This window comes from Oryctolagus cuniculus, chromosome 13 (assembly GCF_051225735.1).
Source record: "Oryctolagus cuniculus isolate XC-2025 breed Fujian yellow rabbit chromosome 13, ASM5122573v1, whole genome shotgun sequence".
NCBI lineage: Eukaryota > Metazoa > Chordata > Mammalia > Lagomorpha > Leporidae > Oryctolagus > Oryctolagus cuniculus.
In genome coordinates, this window is record NC_142879.1 from 2,474,060 (window position 1) to 2,495,681 (window position 21,622).

The window sequence follows — 21,622 nt, forward strand, 5'->3', positions numbered from 1 at the left end:
CAAGCTTCCAGGAACTTTTAATTCTAGAATTACAAGCTTGCTTTTTTCAAAGGTTTCTGTTGCTACTGTTCATTGAACAGTTGGGTTTGGGTTGTTGGTTTAATGTACTAGATTATCTTATTTAGGGCTTTTTGTCAAAGTGTGGTGCCTTAGAAATAGTAGTTCTTAAATTGGGGTGCACGTCAGAATTACCTGACGCGTTTTAAAAATCAGTATGCCTAGGCTCTGTTCCTAGGAATTGACTCAGTGCGACTGAGGTGGAAGCTGCTAGAGTGTCTTTAAAAAAATCTTTATGGATGATTCAGACGTGAGGCCTTAAGGAGACATTACCTAAATATGAGAATACTTCAGAAAATGTGTGGAAAATGGAATCAAAAGATAGGTTTGGGTACTTTATGCATTTTAGAATTGACTTTCAGTGCACATGCTTCTGTGTTGCATACTGGAGAGCCCCTTTTAGTTTCTGGATAACAGACTTTACACAGCGGCCTTCAGTAAGAGAAAGTGCTGCGACTGCCCGGCCCATGCTATTTATTTAAGCCTCCTTCGTTGTTTCTCAAGCGTGGGTGGGTATCGGAGCCGTTGTGGAGCTGTTTCACTGTGATTGTGTGTGGGCCTCTCGTGTGGAGAGGCTCGTTGAGTGATGTGGTAGGACCTGCGCACAGTGCCTCTGCCACACTCTGGGAGTGCTTGTGCGTGGCTTTGAATGCTACCTTCCTGCCCCTGGCTGATATCAGCTGTGAATGGACGACTCATCAGGTAAGCTTTTGTGTGTGTTTTTCTGTGTTAGGTACTGTTAATGCTTCAAGGTAAAAATCTTTCCTGCTGTTTCTCAGTAAAATTTCTGAGATAAGTTTTTAACATGTACTCTGAGTTTGCAGTGGGAACTGTAATTAAGCAAAATGCCTTTTTTACCTTTTGGTAAAAATGGTGAATGTGTATTTTGCCACAATTAACCAAAAGAATACTTTGGAGAGTACTGTTGAGGCGGGGGAGGAAGTCCCCTCGCGTGCTCGCTGAAGGCTAGCACAGTGAGTAAGCGCTGCTGATGTCGGGTACATCCAGCTGTGTTTGGGGCCATCTGTGTTGCTTTCCTAGTGCCGCCATAACTAATTGCCACAAACCAGGTGACTTAAAACAGCATGAATTTATTCACTCACTGTTCTTGAGGCTTAAAATCTGAAAGCCAGGGATCTGCCTAGTGATTCCTTCTTGAAGTTCTCAGAGGGCGTGGCGTGTCCCCTGCCTTTCCTCCGCTTTCCCGTGGTTGCCAGCAGTCCTTGCCTGTAGGCGTTAGCTCTCGCTGCTGTCTTCACAGATGGCAGTCCCACTCTGATCCAGTGTGACTTCATTTAGAAAGGAGAGTTCTGTTTTATCTGAGATAGGGAGAGCTCCACTGAGCTGGCTCACTCCCTAAGTGCCCGTGGGGACCAGGAGCTGGGCGCTGGGCACTCATTCCACCTCTGCCCCCTGAGCTGGCTCACTCGCTAAGTGCCCGTGGGGACCAGGAGCTGGGAGCTCATTCCACATCTGCCCCCTGAGTGGCAGGGACCCAAGTACTAGAGCCATGACCTGCTTCCTCCCAGGAAGCTGGAGGCATGACCTAGAGTTGGGTGGTGAGCCCGGGCACTCTAGCAGGGGGCACAGGCAACTTAACTGTTAGACAAAATTCCTGCCTTAATGTGACTTGATGTTAGCTTAACCTATTACATCCACAAAGACCCTGCTTCAGATCAGGTCACATGCTGAGGCTGTGGGTGAACGTGAATTTTGGTGATGGTGGTAGGGAGTGGGGGTTACAGTTCAAAACCATTACCACATGTTTGATTATTTTAAATGATTGCTTACGTGTTACATAAGTAAATTTTCTATACCTTTGTTTTTCTATTTCACAGATAGCATGAGCATCATTTTAATAATATTCTATTTCATCAAGTGGCTCATTTACTGTTAAACAGTTTGTATATTGTTGGACATTTAGGGTATTATTAGCTTTTTTTTTTGCCTGATTATGAATAATCATTCTTTATGATAGATTTCTAGAGGAGGAATTACTGGACTAAACTTCCAGGTTCAGTAGATAACTAGTCTGATACCTAATGTTTATCTTCATATTTACATTCTTGAATTCTGTGAATGTAGGTTGTTAGTACTACTTCCTTCCATCTCTTGTAGTCTCTTTGAATGAAGCATCATTCACACTTTTTTAGCATTGTTTTAGATTACACCTGTATACTGTCTGGCCTAGATCTTATGCATGAATGCTAGCTTTAATTTTCACATGTTGCCATTATGAGAGATGAATTATAAATTATTTTCTGCATTAGCAGTAGAAACACTTGAACCACAATAAATGTGCATATGTATCCATGAGTATCTTTTCTTTTGTTCTTTGTTAGTATGGATGTGTTTCAAAGGCTGGGCTCAAATTCAGCTCTGAGTACTTCAACGGTAGCATCATTGGAAGAAGCATTTCTTTATCTTCAGAAGTTAATGGCAGCTGTGAAGGACATTCTTGAAGGAATTCAGAGGTAAACACTGTGTTAATTTAAAGTTTCAGTTATTACTTTTCTTTCTTCAGTGCTTATCACCTTTTACAAAATTGTTGGCTATCTTCCAGCAAGTTCATGAACTAATGGTTTTTAGATTAAGCTCTTTATCCCTCCCATTCAGCGAATCCATATTTCTAGTTTGTACCACAAGAATGTTTTTACCTTTTCCCTGTCTAGGAGAAAAACCTGCCAAAGGCTGTTTGCATCATGAAGAAGTTTGTTGTCTTTGCTGTGTAGCCGGAGCTCCTAGAATGGAGCATGATACATAGTGGGCCCTTGCTAATCACTACAGTCACTACAGAATAAATATGTTACAGTAATTATCACAGCCCCGTTAGATAAAGTCAGTGCTTGCTAATGTTTTTAACAGGATTGATTTCCTGCAGTACAGTTGTTCAGTGCTACAAACTGAAAGAAGTTTGGGAAGCAAACATTTTTCTTTAGAATATAGCACCCTTTTTTTTGTAAAGATTTATTTGAAAGACAGAATGGCAGAGGGGGGAGCTTCCATCTGCTGGTTCACTCCCCAAATAACTACAGTAGCCAGGACTGGCCCAGGACAAAGCCAACAGCCTCAAACTCTCTTGGTCTCTCACAGGAGTTGAAGGGACACACACACACACAAGCTCTTGGGCCATTTTCCACTGCCTTCCCAGAGGGAGAGAGGAGAGGGGAGAGGAGAGAGGGGACAGGAGAGAGAGGTCTTCCATCCATTGGTTCACTCCCCAGATGGCCGCAACGGCTGCTCCAGGTCTGGATGTGTCTTGGGTTCTGGGGTGATTGGTTCCTGCTGCCACTGTCATATCTGTCTACCATCAGTGGAAATGAATGGTCTCTTTTCTCTTTATCTACTGCTGTGGGAAATGTTCAACTAGATACAGAACTTTCATAGATGAGATCTCCTCTAAAAAGGTGATGAGTTTAGGAGAAAGGAAAAGCAATAGCAGTTGGAGTTCTTTGTGCTCAACCAGCCGAAAGATCAGCTACAAAAGAAATGGCATAGGTTACATTGGGTTGATTGTTGATGGCCTTGCTTCTAACCTTTGTGTTTTGGTTATCTATGGCTACATAATAGATCTCCCTAAATGGGGTGTGGAGCCTTTTTTTCTGCCAAGGACCATTTAGGTATTTATAACATCACTTGCAGACCATGTGAAATTATCAATTTAAAAGTCAGCCTGCTACAGACTTACTGAATTTCGAGTCCTAACCCAGGCCAACTGATTTTGCGTGTCTTATATGGCCTACAGGCTGCATTCCCTATCCCTGGAAACAGTAGCAACCATTTTTCTCTCGGTGCTGAGGGTTGACTGGTTCTTACCTGAGCTCTCTTGTGTGGTTGTGAACAGCTAGGAGTTTGATCCAGGTTTCCCACATGGGTACAGGAGCCAGAACTCTTGGTCCATCTTCTACTTCTCCCAGGCCATTAGCAGAGAGCTGGGTCAGAAGTGGAGCAGCTGGGACATGAACTGGTGCCCATGTGGGAATCTGGTGTTGCCGGCAGCTTAACCTACTGTGCCATAGCCTCAGCCCTGCCTTATTTTTTCTATTTATGATCCTTTTCATTTGCTCTTTTTGCCTTTTACTGGATTAAACAAGTGTATGAGGTTTGTTGCTGTTAGTTTTTCCAATTCCTCTTGTTTATCCTTCTACTAGTTTGAAAGTTATACTTTTTTTTATTTGTTTTTACCCTTAAACTAAAAAAAGTGTATTTGATTTATAAAGTATAAAGTATCAATATTATTCAGATCCTGAATAAAATCTTAGAACACTTTAAATTCTGGCCTCTCTTCATCTTCCTTGTCCTTATTTCCTAGCAACACTGTAGTTCTATGTTGTTTTAAATCACCACCCTGTTGCTATGTAATAGTTTTTATTGTTTTTGGCTTTATCATGTTGATTAGCTTTTGAACATTTTTATTGCTGTCTTCATCCTACTTTTAGTTTTAGCATATAATTTCTAATTTATTGTTATTATTATTATTTTAGGGGAAAAGGTTTATTGGTGGGGAAACCAGACAGACCAGAGGAAGGAGCAAAAAGGAAAAGAGGGAGAAGGAGAGTATAAGAGAGAGGGAGAGACAGAGAGCTCCAGTTTATTATTTTTAAAGATATATTTTTTATGTATTTGAAAAGGAAAGCTACATAAAGAGAAGGAGAGGCAGATAGAGATCTTCATCCACTGGTTCACTCCCCAAATGGTCACAACAGCCTATGCTGGGCCAGGCAGAAGCCAGGAGCCTGGAGCTTCTTCCTGGTCTTCTGTGTGCAGGAGCCCAAGGACTTGGGCCATCTTCTGCTGCTTTCCCAGGCGCATTAGCAGGGAGCTGGATCTGAAGCAAAGCAGCCAGGTCTTGAACTGCTGCTTATATGGGATTGTGCCTTTGCAGACGGAGGCTTAACCTGCTGTGCCACAATGCTGGCTCTTAGTTCCCTATTTATTGAAGCACATTTTTAGTGATTTAGCAGAGACCTGTTAGTGATAAAAACTCTCATTCTGGCTGGAAGTATTTTTATTTTGCTTTCATTCTTTAAAGATCTTTTTTTTAATTTAAAGGGCAGAGATATAGAGACAAACAGATAGAGATAGCCTATCTGCTGCATCACTCTCCAGTGCTGGTAACACCCAGGCATGTGGGCAGTAGGGATCCAGCTACTTGAGAGATCATCTGCCTCCCAGGATACACACCATTAGGAACCTGGAATTAGAAATAGAGCCAAGTACACAAGAAGTCACAGCCAAGTACTCTGATACAGGTTGTGGACATCCCAAGTAGCATCCCAACCACTGTAAAATATGCCCCTGCTTTCACTCTTGATGGATAGTTTAGCTGGGTATAGGTTCTAGGTTAACACTTATAAAATTACAATTTTATAATTATACTGATATAAAAGATACTTTTATTATCTTTGGTCATCTTGGAATTAGAAAGTCTGCTTAAGGAAATGGTAGATAATTTTTTCCCCTTGAATGCTTATAAGATTTCCTCTATAACTTTTGTTTGGCAGTTTCATCACAATATATCTGAGTATAAAGCTTGTTTCATTTAATTTCAGGTACGTGTTTCCTTCCATTTGAAGGTTAACATACTCACTCCTGGAAATTTGCCATCATTACCTCTCCAGTTACCGCCTCTCCTGCATTCTCCTTAGTTCTCTTATTTTAGAATTTCTGTTTTGGTTAACAGCATTTCATCAGCCATATCTGTGGACTGTTTGATTTTTTTTCCCATCTCTTTTATACCTTGGTGTTGCATTCTTGAGTTAACTCAGATTTTATAGTTTGATTCATCAATATTTTCCTAATTTAAAAAACATTTGATCACTTAAAAGTATATAATTCCTTCACATTGTTTATATTCAGCTGTTTTAGAGACCAGACTGTAAATGCTCTAAGGGTAGAAGCTTTTGTTTTTCATATATCTCTATCTTGTACAAGAGTTAACATACATAATAAACAATAGGCAGGGATAATTATAGTGAATGGAACTACCTCGTTCTTTAAATCTTAACACTGTGATTGCACAGACATAGGTGCAGAGTTTGGTTCCCACATTTGTAAGTTTAAGAATTTTTTTACCAGTTTGCTGAAAACTTGGACTCATAGTAATCCAGTTTGAAGAAAGTGGGGATTATATGTCGCAATGTCCATGTACGTATCCACACTGAGATCAGAAACTGCCAGCTGAACAGAGTATTTGTGAATGGAGTGACTCCTGGAGGGAGGTTACCCTGCGTGCTGTGTAGCAGTTGCGGCTCTGCGTTGGTTTGGGAACAACGGGAAGGGAATGATTCTGTACACGTTCAGAACAGGCTTTTCCCCAGACCTTTGATCCTAGGTTGGTTGAATCCACAGTTGAAGGCCGCAGAGGTTTGACTCTAGCCACTTTTCTGCTTTAAAGTTTTATTTACCAAATAGTTGAGGCAGCCTTCACTCTATATAGGGAAATTCTTGTTCTCAGTCCCCTTTTCTAAGCTCTCTGCAGATTATTAGGTTTTGTCCTTATGGCATCCTAGCAGCTGTCTCAGAACTGAAACATGGCAGGGCAGGCTGCAGTGCTGTCTGCGGAGTGTACGTTCATCCTTCCCTAGGGAGCTGCTGCGATGACCTCGGCTCTGTCATCTCTCAGAGTGGGCGTCAGTCTCGTCTGTTGTATTGATGGCCAGAAACATGGGCACTGGAGTCTCTTCCCTGGGCTCACATCGTAGCTCTGCTGCTTCACAGGTCCCTGACTGGGAGAAGTTACCTAGAACCCCCGTTCTTCATCTTGTCTGAAAGAGAGGTAGTACTCATGGTATTATTGGGATGAAGTAACGAACTAGCACATGTGACAGATAGTGTATGAATGTCTAACTGCTTCTGTGTTCTCATGTCATTATTCTTACTGGTTTATATTTTCAAAAGCATTTTTTATCTTGGTTTGGAGATGCACTCGCTTTAGAAACCGTCGTCTCCTGTGGAATGACTGCTTGTTTCCCTTGGCCTTACCCGGCTGTGCAGCGTCCATCTGCACCACGTCAGGACTACGGCTGATCCTACCGATTCTCCCTTTCCTACTTTTCCGTGTGAGTCTTGGACTTCCTGGCGCCAGCAGAACTTGTGGTTCCAACGTTACACCTCAATGTCGAGACGCTTGTCGTCTTCTAACAGCCACTCTGTCAGACGCCTCGGGAGCCGCCACATTACCCGGGGCTTACACCACGTTTCAGTTGTTCTGTTCATTCTTGTGTTCAGAAAACACTCATTTACCCCTTCTGGCCTCTGATTCAAATAACTTCTCCACTGTAGCAGTCAATCCTTTCTACTGCCTGGCCCGCATTTACCTTTTGTTCCCTGTTGTGTTCTTTATATAGTTAGGCCACATTTGTTTATTAGTGATTTTAAACAATATTTTATTGTTTATTTGAAAGGCAGAGTGACAGAGAAAAAGAGACAGAGGAATCTTCCACCTGCTGGTTTACTCCCTAAATGGCAACAGTGTCCGGGGCTGATCCAGGCTGAAGCCAGGAGGCCGGAACTGCATTTGGGTCTCCCACTTGAATGACAGGGACCCAAATACTTGGGCCATCTTCTGTTGATTTCCCAGGTGCATTACCCCCCGGTAATGCTGGATTGGAAATGGTACAGCCAGGACTTGAGCTGACGTTCACATGGGATGCCAGTGTTACGTGCAGCAGCTTAACACATTGTGACTCAACGTCTCCCCTTATTAGTGATGTTTGAGGCAGGCCTTCTTTCTTGGTGGTGAACCTTGGCACAGTCTCTTCTCAGAGCCTGGATGACCTCTCAGTCTCCATGCACTGTTCAGAGTCGTATGCATTTGTGCACTGACAGTGTAGAGACCCTCTGTTCCACACCGTTTCCCAGTTAGCCCAGGTGGAGCTAGCCATGTTCCTTTGAGTACTTACTACAAAGATTTGTTTGAACTCAATATTATTTAATGCTAACAGTACTAATTCAGCATTTGGTACTGTTTGTTAAATACTTAATATTTCCCAGGCACTGTGCTAGGTCCTTCACTTAGATTACGTTATTTGCATCATACGGTAGCCCTGTCAAAGGTGCTGTTGCATCCGTCTTACACTTGTGACAGTGGGGTTAAGGGACATCGCTGCTGAGTCACACAGTTCTCCTCAGCAGGATGACCGTGAGCTCTGGTTTCGTTTTGTGGAACCCACCTTAAATACACTGCGTTTCTAAGTGTGGAACAAATGACTTCAGAGTGAGTTGTGTTCAATTATTAAGCTGGTTTTATAGAACTTTAGAAAATTTCCAAATCTAATTTAAAATAGTATTATGTAACTGACAAAAACTAGGAAATATTTACCTTAGGAGCACTTACCCTTTTTCGTTTGTTTTTTCAACTTTCATACAACTTTCTGAAGAAGTTCAAATAGCAGTTATAGGGTGCAAGAGCAAAAAGCCCAGGGCGCAGGCCACCTTTCTGGGTAACAAACGTCTTAAAAGTCCCCGGCTTGAACATGTGGAAGCTCAGGGCTACAGTCTGTCCAGGAAACCAGCATCCCATATGGGCGCCGGTTCTAGTCCTGGCTGCTGCTCTTCCAATCCAGCTCTCTGCTATGGTCTGGGAAAGCAGTAGAGGATGGCCCAAGTCCTCAGGGCCCTGCACCCACGTGGGAGACCAGAAGAAGCTCCTGGCTCCTGGCTTCGGATCGGTGTAGCTCTGGCCGTTGCAGCCAGTTGGGGAGTGAACCATTGGATGGAGGACCTCTCTCTCTCTGCCTCTCCTCTCTCTGTGTAACTCTGACTTTCAAATAAAATAAATAAATCTTTTAAAAAAAAGATAAATAGAATAATAATAGTAACATATAATAATAGCTAACATATTTATTAAACCAAGGCTTATTCCAAATATGTTATGTGTATCAACTCATTTAATCCTGTTAATAGCCCTGTGGGGGTAGGTAACACTATTGTTTTCCCTGTTTCAAAAATGAGAAACACAGACACAGAGAGGGTAAAATAATTTCCTTGATAACATCTGGCTGGAAAGTGGTCCTACTGTGATTTGAACTCTGGCCGGCTGACGAGAGAGCGCCTGTGAGCATCAGCACGGGTGTTGCCATGGTTAAATGCCAGTGTAGAAAATAACCTACAGTAGTGGGAGATGCTGGTGAGCCAGATAACAGCCAGGGTTGGTGAACAGTATACGGATATATGTTCTGGCCCACCTGCAAAATCAACAAGAAACTGTCATTTACCAGTATATTCTGACAGTATGTATCTTTGTGTCTGTTCTGCATGAAAGCCATATAATATGAGCTGTTCCTTTACCAAAATAATATTTTCCTTCTGTAGAGTTGCTTTTATGATTAATCTCACATACAGTCATAAAATTACCTGAAAACTCTCTTGTTCTCATCACCAACTTTTTTTAATTTTAAAAAAGATAAAAATTGTGCGTATTTGTGGGCTGCTCACTGTGCTGCGTTGCTGCAGGTGCACACTGCAACATTTATTCATCGTCAAACTCTTTCATTGGCATTGTTTCTAGTGAGGGCGTCCAAAATGCTGACTTCTGGGATTTTTAGCAGAGAAATTGCACAGCATGATAATGTCACCTGTGGTCACCCTACTGTGCAGTGAACCCTAGAACTTCTTACTCTGATTCAGCTGTAGCCCAGTGCCCAACAGTCAGCCTCTCCTCATCTCTCTCCCAACTCTTCTCCATTAGATCACCTGTTTTCTAGGCTCTACCTCTGATACTTGCCTTCCTGTACTCTGTTTACTTCACTTGAGATAATGATCTCCAGTTCCACCCATGTTGTTGCGGATGACAGGATTGCCTCCTTTCTGTGCTGGTGGTAGTCTTTGGTGTCTGTATACCACGTGTTCTCATCCATTCGTCAGTGGGTGGACACTGGCATTGTTTCCATTGCTTGGCTGTTCTGAATCCTGCAGTGAACAGTGCAGATGTCTCTTCAGCAGATGGATTTCAGATCTGTGTGCATATGTACACAGGTGTGGGGTTGCTGGGTCATAAGCTAGTTAGATGTTTAGTTCAAAGAACCTCCATGCCATTTTCTACAGCGGCTATACTAAATCGAGTCCCACCGACAGTGTGCAAGAGTTCCCTTCAGAGCTTTGCTGAACTTGTTTTCTGTTATCTTTTTTTTTAATTTATTTATTTGAGAGATAGACAGTGAGAGAGACAGAGAGAAAGGTCTTCCTTCCATTGGTTCAGCCCCCAAAATGGCCACTACAGCCAGTGCTACGCTGATCCGAAGCCAGGAGCCAGATGCTTCCTCCTGGTCTCCCATACAGGTGCAGGGCCCAAACACCTGGGCCATCCTCCACTAACTTCCCAGGCCACAGCAGAGAGCTGGACGAAGAGGAGTAGTTGGGACTAGAACCTGGTGCCCATATGGGATGTCGGTGCCGCAGGCGGAGGATTAACCAAATGAGCCACGGCGCCGGCCCCAGTTTTTCTTCTTGATAATGGCCAGTCTTACTGGAGTGAGGTTTGCCTCGTTGTGGTTTTGATTTGTATTTCCGTGATGATTGATGATGTGAAGGATTTTTTTCATGTACCTATTAGCCATTTGTATGCCTTCCCATGAGAAATGTCTGTTTAAATATCTCTCCATTTGAAAATTGGATTCTTTTTTTTTTTTGGCTATTGAGTTTGGGTTCTTTATATGTTCTAGATATTGGCCCTTTGAGATATAGATCTTGGGGATATTTTCTCCCATTTTGTGGGTTGTCTCTTCAGTCCGTTGATTATTTCCTTTGATGTGTAAAAGTTCCTTAGTAAAATCCAATTTATCTATTTTTGCTTTATTTCCTGTGCTTTTAGAGTCTGATCGAGAAAATCTTTGTCCATTCTGATGTCCTGATGTGTTTTCTTCTAATAGTTTCAAAATTGCAGGACTCACATTTAGGTCTTTAATCCATTTTGAGTTGATTTTTGTACACGATGAGAGAGGGGTTCAGTTTCATTCTTTGGCATGTGGCTCCTGGCCCTGGGTCAGCCCTGGTTGTTGCGAGCATTTGGGGGAGTGAACCAACAGATAGGAGCTCCTCCTCTTTACCAGTTCCGTTTGTCTCACCGTCTCTCTGCCTCTCAAATAAATAATATTTTTAAACAATTTTGTGTAAGTGATAACTATTTTTTCTTCTTACCGTTTTTATATAGACATTCTTCAAGAATCCGTGGCTGAAGAATGTCTTTCATTTGTATAATTGTCACCAAATTAATTGCAGAAAACATGTGATTTTAATTTTATTTGTATATATCATCCAAAGTACACATCAGATGAAGACTGTGGTCCTCAGTGTTCACGTTGTTGATGGGATGCCTGCTCCCAGTTTATTGGCAGTGCTGCTCGTACACCCGTGATAGCACTGAGCGTTCAGCAGCGGCAGATTCCAGTTTGGTGGTGCCGCCACATTCACGTGAGAAGGAACAGGGCCTTGAGGGTCAGACGGACCTAAGGTGAATCCTTCCTCCATCCTTACCAGACGGATGAGTCTTTGTGTGCTTGTTTCCTAGTATGTGAAGTGCAGTTTGTGACTTAGGGTATTGAATCGCAGAGGTTAAAGGAGGAAGCATTTGCTAAGTGCCACATAAATGAGACTCTTACCCCGAACGTTGTAATAATGCTTCCTAGTAATGTTTAAGCTTCAGCTCCGCTCGGAGAGAATGTGGACGTGAGTTTTAATGTGCTGTGGTTCCCTGCTGTGGGATGTGTTCCCCTACCTCAGTGGATGCCTGAAGACAGTCTTGAGCATTTCCATGGGACCCGTCTTCCTGTGCTCCTGGGTCATCAGCTGCCCGCCCAGTGGTGGTGAATGTATTGTCAACGCTGTGAAAAGGAAACTGAAGTCTGTTCCCTTCAATCTTGCATGGTTAATGAATCATTATTTGTTGTTATGAGTTTCTCTTGAAGTGACAAATGTGGATATAAATATAAATAAAGAATAGACATTTTCTGAAAACACTTACTTTCCCCAAGGGCTAGTTCTTTTTTTCTAACACTCTTTTAGAAAGTTGCCATTTGAAAAGGATAATTGTAAGACTTTAATTCTAAGAATCTTTTGTCTGCCTACTGACGTAAGAAAAAAAGAACTAGAGGAAGCTGACCTCCCAGGAATGTGTGAGTGGGGATGTTTTAAGGCTCGAAAGTTCCTGTCCATGTGTCTCCATTTTGGTTTCATATATTTTCTTGAGGCTGTACTTGTATGAGCACACGTTTGCGGTTTCTCCTGTAGACCACATTCCAGTCCCTTCTGAGCTCATAGGTGTAAGGAAGTCTAAACGCAACCCTGAATTGAGTACCTTTAATAAAGTTTGTCTAATCTGTCTAGGGCTCACATTGTGAGGGTCATACAGGTGTCCGCTGGAGTTTGCCTCCTCCTCTGGACTTGAATGTGGTGTGCAGCTGTTTGCAGTTACAGCTGTGCCTCTGTGCGGGTCAGAGGAAAGAAACGAGCAGGTTGTTGAGTCCGGAAAGGGCAGCTGTCAGGACAGGGAACGGGCAGTGAGGACAGAGGGATCTGGATCGTGGTGGTCACTGTATAGATCTGTGAGTTTGTAAGAAATAATTGAATTATAACATGATTATTTCCTTTATTTCTTACTTTGGATTTGATATGTTGCTATAGACAAATAGCTAATTTCCCTAAAACTAGTTTTTCTATAAAATATTTAAGGACAGAGAAACGTTCATTTGGTTCTCTGGGAAGGTACATTCTTCTGTGATACGAGCTTGGAGTTTACAAGGCTCTTACTAGGAAGCATCTAGTGTCTACTTGCCTTACCTCTCGTGTGGACAGTTTGGGTTTTATTTCCAAAGCCACAGAAGACAGGAGTCAGCGACTCCATGCTGCTGCCAGTTTGTTTCCAGTGGCTGCAAAGTCAGAACATACTGCTTTGTGTCTGTCCCCTTTCTAAAGGATTGCTTTATTTATTTTCCTGAAGGGTTGCTTTAGATTAGTTACAAAGCTTTGTTTTCATTTATGCTCTTAAAGGAAACAGTTTATGGACCTTTCTTTTCCCAGGTGTTATCTTGTGTGCACGCGCTCACGTGGGTGTGTATTTTTTCTCGCTCAGGAGATGATTTGTATTTTAGAATTACTTGTTCAGAGAAAAACTTGTTGGTGTAAAATTGGTATTATCATGCAGACTTACATATTTTTAAAGATATTCTGTACGTGTGCCCTCCAAGGGAGCATAGCAACATTGACTATAACCTGAAAAATAATTTATAAAAGCTATCCCACAAATATAGTAAAGGCCAAATAGTCTAAAGATGTAATTAAGATTATTGAGATATGTTTAACTCTCAGATCTGGCAGTGTCAGGCATTGTAAGGACTAGGCACATTGTTATAATTAAAAAACCACATAGAACTCAAGTCTGTCTCCCACAGGGTGGCAGAGCCCCAAGTGCTTGAGTCATTGCCTGCTCCATCCAGGGTGTGCATCAGCAGGAAGCTGGAACAGACAGCAGAGCCGGGACTCCAACCCAGGCATCCTGACACTGGATGTGGGTCCCAAGTCGGAGCTGAATCCCTTCACCACATACGCGCCTGCAAAAGCCTTTTCTTACTGTAATTAGTTTAATTCTCAAAATTAATAGGCCGTTAATCATCCTCATTCTTAATAATTCATCCAAGGTCACACAGCTGGATGCAGTGAGATAGACAGAACCACTGTACCATTAGGATGGTAACTTGATTTTCATAAAACGCTAGGTTGATGGTTCAGTGTTTTTAAAATGTAGTCATTGGGGCTGGTGTTGTGTCTGTTAATGGATTAAGCTGCCACCTGTGATACCAGCATCCCATGTGAGTGCTGGTTCGTCTCAGCTACTCCACTGCCGATCCAGCTCCTTGTTAATGTGCCTGGGAAAGCAAGGGACGATGGCCTTGGGCCCTGCACCCACAAGGGAGACCCGGAAGGAGCTCCTGCTTCAGCCCGGCCCCGCCCTGGTCACTGTGGCCTTTTGGGGTGAACCCGCAGTGGAAGCCCTCTTTATTTTTCTCTCAGTCCCTCCCTCCCTCTCACTCTCTGTGTGTAACTCTGCCCTTCAGATAAATAAACCTTAAAAAAAATTTAGTCACGATCTTTGGGATTTCTTTTATGTGTCTGAGAGTTTCATCAGTTATCTATTTGGGCTGTTTGAACATTTCTGTGGGAAATATTGAAACCTTGTCCACAGTCTAAAAGATATGGAGGGTAACTGCGCTTGATATTTCTACCCTTTTTGAGAAGTCTGCGTTATTGTAACTCAAAACATGAACCCTAATTTCATTTGCAAGAATACTTATAGTTGTTGATTAATGGATATTATGAGAGTCAATTTAAATAATCAAAAATATTTTAATAAATTGCTATGTTGAATTAAGCTCATGGTTCTATAATTTTTAATTGATGAAAGATAAAACAGATTATAAACCTTTGAATAAGTTATTACAGGGTCATTTCACAGTATGGGGATGTTTTGGGGAGAATATGCTGTTTTTTAGAGATTTATCTTTTGTTTAACTAATTTATCTCCCCCTTCTCTGTTTTATTTTTAAAACAGGATTTTAGCCCCTGACAGTAATTATCAAGATGTTGAGACCCTCTATAACTTCCTAATCAAGTATGAGGTATGAGAAATACCTTTAGCTGTTATTATGTTTCCACCACAAATAAGTTGTAATATAAATAATGATAGTAGGAGTTTCAGAAATGGAATGGAATGCTGTTTAGTATGTGCTTTAAATTAAATTCTTGAATGCCACAGAAATTTGCCAGTGACATACCGTCTCTTAGAAATTGTATGTGTTTAAGATGTACAACATGATGTTTTGACACAGTCATACAATAGTGAAACGGTTACTATAGTCACATAAATTAATATGGCACCCTTTTGTGTGTGTGTGGCAAAGATGGCACATATGTCGCCGGGTCATCAGCGACGGTCCTCGTGTGACACATCAGATCCTGGGCTCACTCACCCTGCTTATCCTCAGTTTTCTGTGTTTGGCCTACACCTTCCCATCTCCTAGACTCCCGCAAGAGTCACCCAAGAGTGACACATGTACTCAGTTTCTACTTTGGCTCCCTAGGTAAGCATACAGTAGAACCATAGAAACAGTACCTTCTCTCCAGCGCAGACTTGTTTCTCATCAGGGTGCTACTGGCCTTTTGGAGGTCGTTTCTGGATTGTGTGGGGCACAGCTGGCTGTCTGACTTTGCGGTTCCTCTTCAAATACTAATTAGCTAGCCGAGTCATTGTGGCAATTACAGATGCTACCCACCCCCACCCCCACCCCCAGGCAGGCAGAACCCCGATGCTGCGAAGGAAAACCACAGTTGAGTTTCCTCTGGGGCAGCAGCATGGGTTGGGGTTAGAGCTGCATCTTGCAGGGTGGCCTGCGTGCTTTCTCATCACTGCTGATCCACGGAAGGTGCTCTGCCGATTGCCAGTTGTTGCTCAAAACTCTGCCCGCATTCTTTGTATATTCCTATTTTCAAGTTTGTGTGTTTCATTTTTAAAACATTCTAAATGAAGCAGTGTGACATAGATTCAGGTCTCATGTCTTAAGGAAATAAGCTCCTTTAAATAGTCTTCTTTACATTTGTTCCTAAAAAAACCTTTTCAAATTTTGTTTTCATTGTACTTTAAAGGTAGAGAGAGAAACAGCTCTTCCATCTGCTAGTTTGCTCCCAGATTCCTAAAACAGACGGACTGTACCTGGCAGAAGCCAGAGGCCTGGAGCTCAGACCAGGAGTCCCATTAGGATGCAGGAACCCAGTAGCTTCTGAGCCAACACCTGCTGTCTTCCCAGGTGCTTTAGTAGGAAGCTGCGTTGAAGTGGCAGAGCCGGAGTCAAACCAGGCACTCGGATATGGAGTGAAGCGTGAAACGCCTACCACTATGTGATTTTTTGCATGCCGTGCCTTCCATTAAGAATCTAGTGATCAAGAGCACAGACGCTGGGGCTGGCCTTGTGGCATGGCGTGGTGGAAAGCTGCAGCCTGCAATACTGACAGCCCACATTGGCCTCCATGTGTGTCTAAGCAGCTCCACTTCCAATCCAGCTCCCTGCTACGGCCTGGGAAAAGCAGCAGAAGATGGTCTGAGTGTTTGGGCCCCTGCCATCCATGTGGGAGATCTGGAAGAAGCTCCTGGTTCCTGGCTGTTGTGGCCATTTGGAGAGTGAACCAGTAGATGGAAGATCAATATCCCTCCCCGCCGTAACTCTGACTTTCAAATAAAAAATAAATCTTTAGGAAAAGAACACAGACTCTGAGGTCAGACTGCTTGTGTTCAACTGTTGTGTCCTCCGCTTGTTAACTGTATGGCTAGGAACAATTGTGTAACTCTCTGTGTCTCAGTTCCTTCATCTGTTAAATGGGAGTCACAGCAGTAGATACAGAACAATAAAACAGTATGTCAGACGAGTACCATGCAGGGTAAGTGGTAGTCAGATGAGTACCATGCAGGGTAAGTGGTATGTCAGTCGAGTACCATGCCGAGTAAGTGGTATTTCACGTGAGTACCACGCAGGATAAGTGGTATGTCACATGAGTACCATGCAGAGAAAGAGGTATGTCAGACGAGTACCATGCCGAGTAAGTGGTCAGTGCTCACTGTTTTTATTTCAGCACACATTGGTATTCATATATGCTTTTAAAAAGCATCCAGAATGCTTTACAACCTCATTGTGTGATTAAGACCATTTCCCCGTTTGACATGATTTGTGTTTTATCACTTTCTAAATTTCAGTAATAATAATTCAAATTCTAATAATGGAAATATATTTATGGACACAGTAGGACACCTTTTTTTTTTTTAAGATTATTTATATTTATTTGAAAGATGGAGTTACGGAGGTAGAGGCAGAGAAAGAGGGTGTCTTCCATCCGCTGGTTCACTTCCATCCGCTGGCCACGATGGCTGGAGCTGGGCCAAACCAAAGCTAGGAGCCAGGAGCTTCTTCCAGATCTCCCACACGGGTGCAGGGGCCCAAGGACTTGGGCCATCTTCCACTGCTTTCCCAGGCTGTAGCAGAGAGCTGGATCAGAAGTGGAGAAGCCAGGACTTGAACTGGCACCCATATGGGATGCTGACATTGAAGGCAGTGGCTTTACCCACTGTGCCACAGTGCTGGCTCACTAGGACATCTTTAAAATTATATATCCTAGAAAATTCTGGGGCATAAGTCTTTGTGGGTTTAGTACTTCCTATTGTATGGTTTTTTTTTTTTTTTTACAGGCAGAGTGGACAGTGAGAGAGAGACAGAGAAAAGTCTTCCTTTTGCCATTGGTTCACCCTCCAATGGCCGCCGCAGCCGGCACACTGTAGCCGGCGCACCGCGCTGATCCGAAGCCAGGAGCCAGGTGCTTCTCCTGGTCTCCCATGGGGTGCAGGACCCAAGCACTTGGGCCATCCTCCACTACACTCCCAGGCCACAGCAGAGAGCTGGCCTGGAAGAGGGGCAACCGGGACAGAATCCGGCGCCCCAACCGGGACTGGAACCCGGTGTGCCGGCGCTGCAAGGTGGAGGATTAGCCTATTGAGCCACGGCGCTGGCCAATACTTCCTATTGTTAAGAATATTGGTTAAAAATATACCAAGCTAATTATTTATAAAAATATATTGGGGGCTGGCACTGTGGCTTAGCTCTGGCTGTTGTAGCCGTTTGGGGAGTGAACCACCAGATGGAAGACTTCTCTCTATCTCTGCCTCTGCCTCTCCCTCTCTGTAACTTTGCCTTTCAGATAAATAAATCTTAATATATATATATTGAGAGGCTGGCATTGTGACTCAGTAGGTTAAACCACTGCCTGCAACACTGGCCTCGCATAAGAGCAGATTCAAGTCCCGACTGTTCCATTTCCTATCCAGCTCCCTGCTACTGTGCCTGGGAAAGCAGTGGAAGATGGCCAGAGTGCCTAGGCCCTTGCACCCACGTGGGAGACCCGGATGTAGTTCTGGCTAAAACCTGGTATAGCCCCATTGTGGCTATTTGGGGGATGAACCTGTCGATAGAAGAGCTCTGTCTCCCTCTCTCTGTAACTTTCAAATAAATAAAATAACTCTTAAATAAATAAATACATAAATATATATATATTGGCTTGATTCTCAGATTTTTAAAATAATTTCTCTTAGCAGAATTTAATCCCCATTCCAGTTGCCACATTGGAGATTCTGTCTCATATTACAGTGATAGGACTATCCAAATCTGAAGAATTGTGACTGTTTTTACATAACTGTTGTGTTTTATTCTTGCATTTTTAGTAATGAAAAATAATTGTCCCATTTTTAATATTTGGTTTTTATTATAAGTAATACAACTAAAACATACAACACTCTTACACAATCTACTTTATAGTGCCAACTCTGTTAACAAAAGCTTCTTTTAGCTGTTTGATCCCCAGAAATTGAAATTATGTATTTAAGCACAGCCATGATACTTAACATAAACCACTGTGGCTAAGTAGAAATGTCTTGGTTGGGGCCAGCATTGTGGCAAAGTGGATTAAGCACCACCTGCAATGCTGACATCCCATTTTTTGGGTCCTAGCTGCTCCTCTTCTGATCCAGTTCCCTGCAGTTGTGCCTGGGAGAGCAGTGGAGGGTGGCGCAAGTACTTGGGCTTCTGCCACCCACGTGGGGGACCCAGATGTGGTTCCAGGCTTTTGGCTTTGGCCTGGCCCAACCCCAGTCATTGTGGCCATTTGGGAAGTGAACCAGCAGATAGAAGATACCTCTCTCTCTCTCTTTCAAATAAAACTTTATTTTAAAGTCTTGGTTATCAAATGTAATGAGTATGGTGAACCGAGTTGTTGCATGTTAGAAGTGTCATGCATTTGTTCTTCCGGTTTTCATTTGTAACTATCTGCTCTAAGCTGGAGCCACATCATTCTCCTGCAGCTGTTTTCCAGAGTAAATGTCTAAATATACGTGGCTTGTTGCTTTCAAAACTAAAGATATTATACTTTTTAAAAACCTCTGTGAAAAGCCTAACTTTTTAATTCACATCATATCACGTTCAAAATCAGTTCCTCAACTGATTGATCTCAGCAGTTGAAGAATGGATTGTGTTTATCCTGTGACCAGACACCTGCAGTGTCTTGACAGATGGACCAAGTTAGGAGACATTGTACCTAGGGCTGTGGTGGAAGTATCAGAGGTCCTGGGCGATGGGGACAGAATATATGATGTTGATGGCTTAACTCCACATATTTGCTTCAGAATATTTTCAGAAAAATTTTAAAGTAAAAATTATAACCAGTGGATGGGTGCCTCTGTCACTCTGTTTTTCTGTCTCCTGCCTTTCAAATAAACAAATTTTCAAAAATATGTAAACTAAGAAAAAGGTATGATAAATTATATATTCCAATTTTTAAGCAAAATAATAGAAATAGAAGTGTTTGAGATTTGCATTTGAGGGACGGTGTTGTGGTACAGCTGGTTAAGCTGCCACCTGGGACACTGGCATCCCATCTCACGGTGCCGGTTCCAGTCGCCATTGCTCTGCCTCCCAACCGGGTCTCTGCTGGTGCACAGGCGTGAGTGCTTGGGCCCTTGCCGCCCACGATGGGAGACCAGGATGCAGTTCCCAGCTCCGGGCTTCAGCCTGGCCCAGACCATTTGGGGAGTGAACCATCGGACGATCTTACTCGCTCTGTCCTCTCTTTGTGTGACTTTGCCTTTCAAATGCATCTTAACATTTATATTTGAAAATGATTATATATTTACTTTTAATGTAAGAAGCACTTTCCACACATATATGTTGAACTTTTTATGAAAACATTGAAGAAGGTCATGGAATTTTTACAAATGAGAAATACCCTAATGCTTTAGAAGACTTTTATGATATGAATGTTTAAAGTAGCTTTAAGGGCCAGCACGTGGCACAGCAGGTTAAGTCTTCTCCTGCAGTCTGGCATCCCATGTGAGTCCCAGCTGCTCCACTTCCGATTCCGCTCCCTGCTAATGCACCTGAGAGAGCAGCAGGTGTTGCAAGTGTTGGGCCCCTGCACCGGGCGGGCACCTGAACGAAGCTCCTGGCTCCTGGCTGTGGTCTGGCCCAGCCCCAGCCTGGCCCCTTCTCTCCCTTTTCCCCTTCCCCATTTCCCTCTCCCTCTCCCTCTCCCACTGTGCCTTTCAAGTAAAAATAAATCTTAAAAAATAATAACATTAAATGAGGGTAAGGATGTTCTCAAAGTACACTGAGTAGAAGACAGTCTTACTGAGATTCCTGCCACTAATTCCAGCTTTGTGAAGGTGTGTCCCCTGACTTGCATTCTGGTAAGAAAGGTGTCCTCTGCACGTTTCCAGGTTCGTCCTTGCATGTAAATGCGCATAGCCTGTCAGCGGCAAGGTGCGGGGAGCAAGCTCCTTCCGCAGGGCCTCCATGTGTGTGTGTGATGAAGAAATTTTATACTCAGGGTTGTGAATGCTGTCTCTGAATTATCATTCTTAGTAACTTAATTAAATATGTAGACCCTCAAACTGAGGAAATGTCCGTGTGTGAAGCTTTTGCCCAAATCAGATGGATCTCTCCTCCATTTATAACCTTATCATGGTTTTCCGTCCATTTGATCTCCAAAGTGATCGCCTGCTTTGTTGAGATTCCCATGACTTCTAAGTCCACCTCACTTCAGCTGTTGACTTGTAAGACAAGCGCCAGCGTTCTTGCCCACCGCCGAGATAATTAGCATTGTGGTCACTGGACTTCCTGATTCAGCGATTCTGCTCTCCGATGTGATGGTACTCTCATCACTCTTTACCAAGTGTTCTTAATGACCGTATTTTGATTCTTTTCAGGTAAATAAAAATGTCAGATTTACTGCTCAGGAGCTGCATGACTGTGTCTCTCAGACTGAGTACCGGTAAGGCCTGTGTCCATGCTCTTCCCATACTCGCTGCTTGGTGTGATGGTGAAAAGTTCTGGTTGTTTTTAATCCATTCCACTACACTGTGATTAAAAAATAAAAAAATGGGGCCAGTCCTGGGCATAGCAGTTAAGCCTCTGCCTGCAGTACCAGCATCCCATATGGGCGCCGGTTCTAGTCCTGGCTGCTCCACTTCCGATCCAGTTCTCTGCTATGGCCTGGGAAAGCAGAAGAAGATGGTCCAAGCCCTTGGGTCCCTGCATCCACGTGGGAGACCTGGAAGAAGCTCCTGGCTCCTGGCTTCGGATTGGCACAGCTCCAGCCATTGCGGCCAATTAGAGAGTGAACCAGCAGATGGAAGGCCTCTCTCTCTCTCTCTCTCTGCCTCTGCTTTTATCTCTCTAACTCTTTCAAATAAATAAATCTTTTTTTTAATCTACTTATTTGAAAGGTAGAGTTACGGGGAGACGGAGAGTGAGATATCCTCCATCCACTGCTTCATTCTCTAAATGGCCACAATTCTTGGAGCTGCGCTGCGCCAAAGCTAAGAGCCTCTGCCTTCATCCAGGTCCCACATGGAGGCTGGCCGGGCCCAAGCACTCAGGCCATCTCCCACCACTTTCCCAGGCCCATTAGCAGGGAGCTGGATCAGACGTCAGGACTGGTGGTTGTAAAGAATGCCACTGTTACAGGCTGTGACTTAGCCTGC

At 43.2% G+C, this 21,622-nt stretch overlaps 1 protein-coding gene across 1 annotated transcript in view; it reads left to right on the plus strand.

Annotated features, from left to right (window-relative positions):
- The window catches only part of SWT1 (SWT1 RNA endoribonuclease homolog), a 77,882-nt gene that overhangs the window by 50,351 nt on the left and 5,909 nt on the right, over positions 1–21,622 (plus strand). Inside the window, exons 17-19 of the mRNA XM_089311944.1 lie at positions 2,400–2,531; positions 14,603–14,669; positions 20,846–20,910. Of these exons, the coding sequence (XP_089168070.1) occupies positions 2,400–2,531; positions 14,603–14,669; positions 20,846–20,910 (264 nt within the window). The remainder of the gene's footprint in view (positions 1–2,399; positions 2,532–14,602; positions 14,670–20,845; positions 20,911–21,622) is intronic.